Source organism: Elephantulus edwardii, unplaced genomic scaffold (genome assembly GCF_000299155.1).
Source record: "Elephantulus edwardii isolate Elephantulus edwardi_28Jun2011 unplaced genomic scaffold, EleEdw1.0 scaffold00120, whole genome shotgun sequence".
Lineage (NCBI taxonomy): Eukaryota > Metazoa > Chordata > Mammalia > Macroscelidea > Macroscelididae > Elephantulus > Elephantulus edwardii.
The window spans coordinates 1,657,179-1,664,362 of record NW_006399870.1 but is presented as its reverse complement, the minus strand read 5'-3'; the positions used below and the strand labels follow the sequence as shown (position 1 = coordinate 1,664,362).

General features: G+C 43.7%; 1 protein-coding gene across 2 annotated transcripts in view; it reads left to right on the top strand.

Moving 5' to 3' along the window:
• The first annotated feature begins 843 nt into the window (after positions 1-843).
• The window catches only part of MSANTD2 (Myb/SANT-like DNA-binding domain containing 2), a 40,735-nt gene continuing 34,394 nt past the window's right edge, over positions 844-7,184 (top strand). Inside the window, exon 1 of one of the 2 annotated variants that reach the window (XM_006892806.1) lies at positions 844-1,364. In XM_006892806.1, the coding sequence (XP_006892868.1) occupies positions 861-1,364 (504 nt within the window). In that variant the 5' untranslated portion in view covers positions 844-860. The remainder of the gene's footprint in view (positions 1,365-7,184) is intronic. The other variant, XM_006892805.1, reaches the window with a different exon arrangement.

Genomic DNA, 7,184 nt, shown 5'->3' with positions numbered 1-7,184 from the left:
GAGACAGTGAGCAGGGTTTAGGGCTGTTGTACCTAGGGTCGCTATGAGTTGCAGGTTACTCGGACAGCACATAATAACAGTAACACTAATTTATGGCCAGTGGTCACAACTGACAAACTTTTTAATTTTATTACAGTCTCAAACCCGGGTTGCCCATATAGGGGACTCTGACTCAAAGGAAGCTTTTAGGGCAAGCTAGAAAAGAAATGCAAATCAAATAATTTAATTTTCTGTGGTTTGTCACATTTCCCAAGCTTAGTGGAAAAGAGTTCATAACTGGAGTCACAGTTGCTGTAGCTCAATTAATCGGCCCAGATTTCTTGGCAAGCCCGTGTCTGAACTCGAATCCTGATCTCTGCCTGCGTCTGGAAACCTTTCCCAGAAGCGCTTTCCCTTCGGCTTCGGCCCCGGCCCAGTCCTGAATCTACTCTCATTCGGTCATTGCCCAGCTTCTACACCCAAGTCCAGACTAAACGGAAGAGAGCGCGAAGTGGTCAATTCTTCCTTAACTCCGGGCCGCTCACCGGCCTCCGCCCTCCTACCAAGGCTGCGACAGTGGACGAAGTGGGCTGACTCCGTGCTCCCACCCTCATGCTCCCGCCCTTCTCCTCGGCTCCGGGGTGCGGCGCGCCCCCTTCCCGCTCCTCGCCCCAGGGGCGGTGCGCTGGCGGCTCGGGCGCGGAGAACGGTTCCCGGGCGCGAACAACCACAGCCCAGGCCCTGCAGACTCGTTATATGCAGACGGAGCCGGCAGCCGCCTGACAGCACGAAAGCCAGAGCCCGGAGCAGGTCCAGAGGCCGAGGCAGCCGGATGCGCGGACGCGTCACTTCCGGGCGGTGCAGCTGGGGCCGCTTGGAAGATGGCTGCGCCCTGTGGCTCGGAGCTGCCCGTCAACTCGCCGCTAAAAATCCCGAAGATGGAGGTGCTCTCTCCGGCCTCGCCTGGTGGCCTGAGCGACGGAAATCCCTCATTGTCCGACCCGTCCACGCCTCGGGGCGCCTCGCCTCTCGGTCCGGGCAGTACGGCGGGCTCTGGGGCAGCGGCGTCCGGGGGTCTCGGGCTGGGGCTGGGGGGCCGCAGCGCCGCCTCGTCCTCGGTCTCTTTCTCCCCTGGTGGTGGTGGCGGTGGGGCCGCGGCCGCCGCTGCTTGCCGGGGCATGTCGTGGACGCCAGCCGAGACCAACGCGCTCATCGCAGTGTGGGGCAACGAGCGGCTGGTGGAGGCGCGGTACCAGCAGCTGGAGGGAGCCGGCACCGTGTTCGGCAGCAAGGCCCCCGGGCCGGCCATGTACGAGCGCGTGTCCCGGGCCCTGGCCGAGCTGGGCTACGAGCGGACCCCGTCCCAGTGCCGGGAGCGCATCAAGGTAACCGGCCGCCCGGCCTGGGGCAGCGAACCAGAGGCAGAGAGGCGGCGGGGTAATGGGCCTCGGGAGAGGGGCCGGGCTGAGAGCAGGGCTCCCCTCCGGGGCCCGGGGGCATCTGCGTCCCCGCCTTTTTCTTCTCTTCCTGGGAAAGGGGGCTTTTTCCCCACATGGCCGCCAGCCCGTAGGTTTCCTGAGTTTGAAATTGGGCGTGCCTGCCGCCGCCCCTTTTTCTTGCCAATTGACAAGTGTTCTGCGCTCTCAAGTTTGCTAGTTTCTCATTGTGCGCTGTGCGGCAGCCCTGATGTCGCCCGCCGCCCGCCACTGTTTCGCTTTGTTCCTGGCGGAGGGGCTGCCAGGCAGAGGCCTCCCAGCCTGGAGTGAGACTGAGGAAGGACAGGAGCGGGGGGCCAGCATGTAGTGCCCCCCCCCCCAGTGTCGGAATTTTCTCTGAGTGAAGGTGACAGCCATGCTCAAAGCGCCTGCCGACTTTTGTGTCAGTCTACTTGAGCTAGGAAGGATGAGTGAGAGTTGAGATGCTTTGCAGGGTTGGAAAGACTTCGTTGCATTGTGTGTCATTGTTGAGTAGTTGGCACGGTGGACGTCATCCTGGCTGAGTTGGTCGGTCATTTGCAGTGTCCATGCCTGCACACAGGTAGAGTGGCTTGAGGCCCTGCGTATCTGATGCAGCTCCTTCATTAAAGGCAGTTTGCCCCTGCTTTTTAGGCATTGTGCCGGATATGGTGTCAAGTAAAGCTCTCAGTGTGCATCTGGCTCTCCTGTGGATCCGAGTGTTTAAATGCGGAGGCTTAATTTGGTCTTGAAATTTTACCAGCTGTTGGACCATTTTGCTGTTCCTGGGGATTTGTAATCTAGACATTCAGATGTGTATTACTGGCAAATGCTGAGTTGTATTTTCGTTAAGCAAGTTCCCTCATCATAGTGTCTGCTAGCGTTAAAATTTTGGTAGAATTCTTCTAGTTTCCACTGAAATACTTTCTGTCCATAGTTTTAGGATCTTTGTACTTCCTTTCTGGTAGGAATGATACTTTCTTTAGGGACTTTTTTCTAAGAACAGTCATCACAGTAAAGGAGTTTTTATGGTATATATTTTTAGAAAGAGATTACTCCAAAGTTTGTAAAGTCTTGGCTTGATAGTGTTCATCTGGGGACATTATAGCTTAGAACAATTGAGCCATAAACTCGGATATTTCAGATTTACTCTTTAGTTCATAGGGAGCTCTGGTGGTATCGTCCTTAAGGCCACACTGCTAACCTCAAGGCCACGGGGTCTTGGGCTGTTCGAATCCCCCTGAACTCCATCAGGAACAAGATGGACATTGCCCTTTTCTTGCAATTTACAGCCTCCAAAACCCATAGAGGTTCATTATGAGTTAGAATCCAGTCAACTGGCACAAGTGTGTGAACAATTGTGAAAGAGGCTTTTGTGGTTGAAGTGTTGAGCTGCTAATTGGAATATGGTTATTAGGTGGCATCAAGTTGACTCCCAACTCATAGCAGTGTTATTATATACAGCATGAAACCTTACCTGATCCTGCACCATCCTCATGAGTGACTGGAATCCACCCATCCCTCGAAGGAGGGAAGATGTGATAAACTCTTTCAGCAAAGATTTGCAACCTTGGAAACCCTGTGAAACTGTTCTACTCTGTGATTCCAAGGTCCATTGAAAGCAGTAGAAAGAATGGAGAAATTTGACTCCCTCTTCTCAATTACAAAATTAGTGTGATAATTAACATGTGTCTTTGGAGCATCTTATGTGCCCTTCTCCACTTATTAATAAGGATGTCACTAAAACTGATAGTAATAAGACATTGTTCTTTGAGTCTTGTCCTTTTATTTATTGTGGATTATGAAAATGAAATTAGTTTGAGAGATTTGGTGTTAGTGACCATGAGCAGAGGGAGGTGTCCTGCTAACTCAAAGGAGGTGCCTCTTTGGTGATTCAAATCCATTTGCAGCTGGCCTGCCAGTAAGGAATTGTGCTGTCAGTCCAAAGGCATACAGTTCAAGAAAGATGGGCCATCAACAGCCGCACTATTTACAGCCTCTGAAAACCTACTGGGGAGTCAGCTGTGAGTTGGTTAGGATTTCACGATACACAACAACAGCAGTTGGAGGGAAGAAAGATGGGCAGTCTTTTCCCTTGCAATTTACAGCCTCTGAAAATCCATTGAAGGGTCATCTCTGAGTCAGTTCTGGCTGACGCAATGAGTGACGTTTTGTCCATGGAAATATCACCACCAAAGGTGAAAAGTATGCTTACAAAGCCTTCCTGGACATAGCACTCCTTAAAATTGTTAGTCAGACAGCCAGAGAATGCTTATTTAAATTCCCTCATGATCAGTTATGAGAATAACCTTAGACGAGGAAGGAGATTGAACTTCTCTGAAGAATTTTAAGAGGAGGAACATTTTACCTGTCTCTAGACTTGAAGTTTACCTCCAGCTCTTAGAATATTTTGAAACTATGCAGACATTATCTGATACATAGTATTGCTTTGACCATGAGCAGTTAGCAAACAGAGCAGCAGAGGTTTTATTTTTAAAAAAGTTTTAAAATGATACCCCGCTCCCTTGGTAACTTCAGTCAAAGAATTCATACTCTCCATTGATGATGGTGGTCTTTTCTTCTAGAACTTTAAAGTGTCCTGAGGGCAAGTTCAGGTCTTCTTTTTCATTGCTGTATATCCCATCTCTCAGAACAGCTGGTGGATTCAAATGTGCCGTCTTTGGGTTAACACTGCAGACTAGAGTTTCTTTAGTTTGAGTTGAGCTTGTCAATATATCCAGTGACTGCCTATTATTAAATTTACCAAGTAACACTAGACAAAGCATCTTGGAAAGTATTACAAGCTAGATTAGTTTTAAAAATCTATTAAAAATGAAACACTATCCCTTTAAAGCTCAGAGACTCTCAAACCCCTGAATACAGATTCTTAGATTCCAGTTTTTAAAATGCCATTTTAGAACAAACTAGAAATTTCTTTTACTTTATTGTATTGAAGAAAATTGCAAAAAACCACCCCAACCCTTTTTGCCTTAAATTTTACCAAATAGTGCTAAAATACAGAAAATTAGGAACTCCTGGTACAGACTAGTGTATCCTTTGGCGTTGTTGATTCCAACTGCTAGTGAGTTGAACAAAGTAGAACTGCAGAGAGAGAGAGAAGAAAGAAAAAAACACCCATTTTTCTCCTCAGGAGTGATTCACACTTTTCTGTTGCCCAGCACTTAGCCCACATCACCACCACAGTTCCTAATGTGGCTCTTTTAATTGTGAACAGAATATCCGAGGCTCATAGAGAAGGTACACTATGCTAGTTCATTCCATAGTTATAAGAAGTTGTGCTGCCAACCCAAAGAAACCCAGGTTTGAGTCCACCAGCTGCTTTGTGGGAGAAAGATGGTCACGCTCCCATGCAGTATACTGCCTCTGAACACCCACTCTATGAGTCGATTCTGACTTGAAGATACACAACAATAATGAAATATCTTATTATATGTTTAGAAGGTAGAAAGAGAAGATTATAAACTTCAGTTTTTCCTGAAAACCTTTTAAGCAGCTGATACAGGATTCTTCACCTGATCATGTTAAGTCAGTAGCATAGGCCAAGCCAAATGCTTTCCCTGACTATCTGCCTGAATAACTACCTTCTCTATACCTTGGTCCCTTTTTTAAAATTGTAAATACTGTCATTTACTTAATAACTCTTGGATATTTACACTTCAGTCTTGTTTTCTAATACTACAATAAATCTGTATATTTTTAAGTATATAAAATTATACTTTATGACCAGTCAAGTAAACGCTTGTTTATTGCTGCAAAGTTTCCTTTTGCTGTCTTGGCATGCAGTGTCATTATTATTTGTTCAGTTATTTGGATAAAATAGAAATGTTTTGATGATTATTGTTTGTTTCTGATGTTTTGTTGCTTTTTTTGTTTGTCAGAAGGAAATTTGTCGATAATAATCCAGTTAATTGTGGAGTTAAATTAGCAAATCTATATGATATTCTGTCTAATAACTGCTTTAGTTTTCTCCTTTTCTGTAGACCTTTTCTTTTTCTACTTGCCAAATATTTGAGTACTTACTTTGTGCAAGGCTCTCTGATCGGTGATGTGACAAATAAAAGAACTGTAATTAAAACAGATAGAATTATAATCTTTAGTTCCTGTAGCCTGCACAATCTTAATTCAGGTAGAGTTTGTATACGTAACATATCAGTTAACACGCTTTACAAGGCAATACAAGGAATGACAGACAAAGCAGCCCCTGGTTAAGTGTCATATGAATAAAAGAGGCAATAAAAATGATGACTTCAAAGGAAGGAAAAATCACATTACAGGCTATACTGTAGTAGCAGTACAGAGCTTTGAAAGATCTGACTAAGCTTGAATTCATGAAGTATTCACTCCGGGCCAGATGCTACATTCACACTTTAGTCAGTTAATCTGATGCATTGCAAGCCCAATTCTCAATTCCCTTATTTTTGGGTGTTCTCCAAACACTTTCTTCTTGAGAGTTACTGGCTTTTGTCTTTTTAAAACAGATGTGCACTTCTGTGTTGCAAGATGTAATGCAAGATAATTGTGTGACTTGAGAAACTTGTCTCTGTGGCTGATAAATCTGTCGAGCAAACAAAATTCTTCTTTTTTTCAGGGATATGATTAGATTTATCTACCAGTAATCACCATAATCTTTGGGAAAAAAATTGTATTTTTTAGCAAACAAATCACAGCACAGTACAGTTGGTTTTTCATTTTAGTTATCAAACCTTGCCATAATTTGTAAGAGTCAGTAGGACAGAGATAACTTGGCACCAAAAGAGGCCTTGTCTCTGTGCATTTTGATAGACTCAGTGAATCTTTGAGGACTTTTCTCTGGTGTTTGCAGACAAGAATTTTTTCTTTCTACATTATCTTTGAAAGTCTTCTGAGAAATGTTATTTTGTAAGAAAGATTTATATTCTTTTCTATTTATCATATTTGCTGCTTTTGTCCCCTTGCACTATAGAAAGCTGTGCAACCCAATTGTTGATCATACACTAAGTTTAGGATTACCATTTTGGAAATAGAGAATCTGACAAGCATTTGTAAAACAGAGTAATAAGCTCTGAGTTAATACACTTGAATTTCAAGATCTCTAGTGGAGTTAAACTCCTGGGACCTTCCTTAATAGCATATTCTAAAGGAAACTTAAATAAATAATTTGGAAAAGAATATACAAGTTGTCCCCAACTTAGTGTGAAGTTCCATTCTAGGAAATCTGTGCTAAACTGGTTCTCACATAGACAGTTATCTCGCTCATTATTATTGCTGCTTTTTATTATCAGTATTTTAATAAATTATAACACTGAATATCTTTAGGTGAACATCTGAGAATGACAGCATCAGTAAATCATGTGTTTTGCAATTAAAATTCATAAAAATAACATATTTAATAATTACTCATGTGTTTAGTAACTAAAATACGATGAAAACATTGTATTTAGTATATATTACTAAGGATGAGTTGAACCAAAAAAGCCATGGACCAAAAAAACCTTGAAACTATGATACTTATCAGTCTTTGATCCTGCAAAGTTTAACTCAGATCATGAATAAAAGAGGTTTCTATAAGAGGAAATAGTGTAATTTAGAATTCGGGGTTATAATAACCAGGGCTACCCAGGAAAAGTGACTTGGTAACATGATGTAGTGGTAAGAAAGGGATGCTCTCTTGGTTTGTTTTTGCCACTTTTAAGATTTTAACTTCTCAGGTTATTAATCAAAATTAATGTATAAGTTAGCCAATAGAATCTT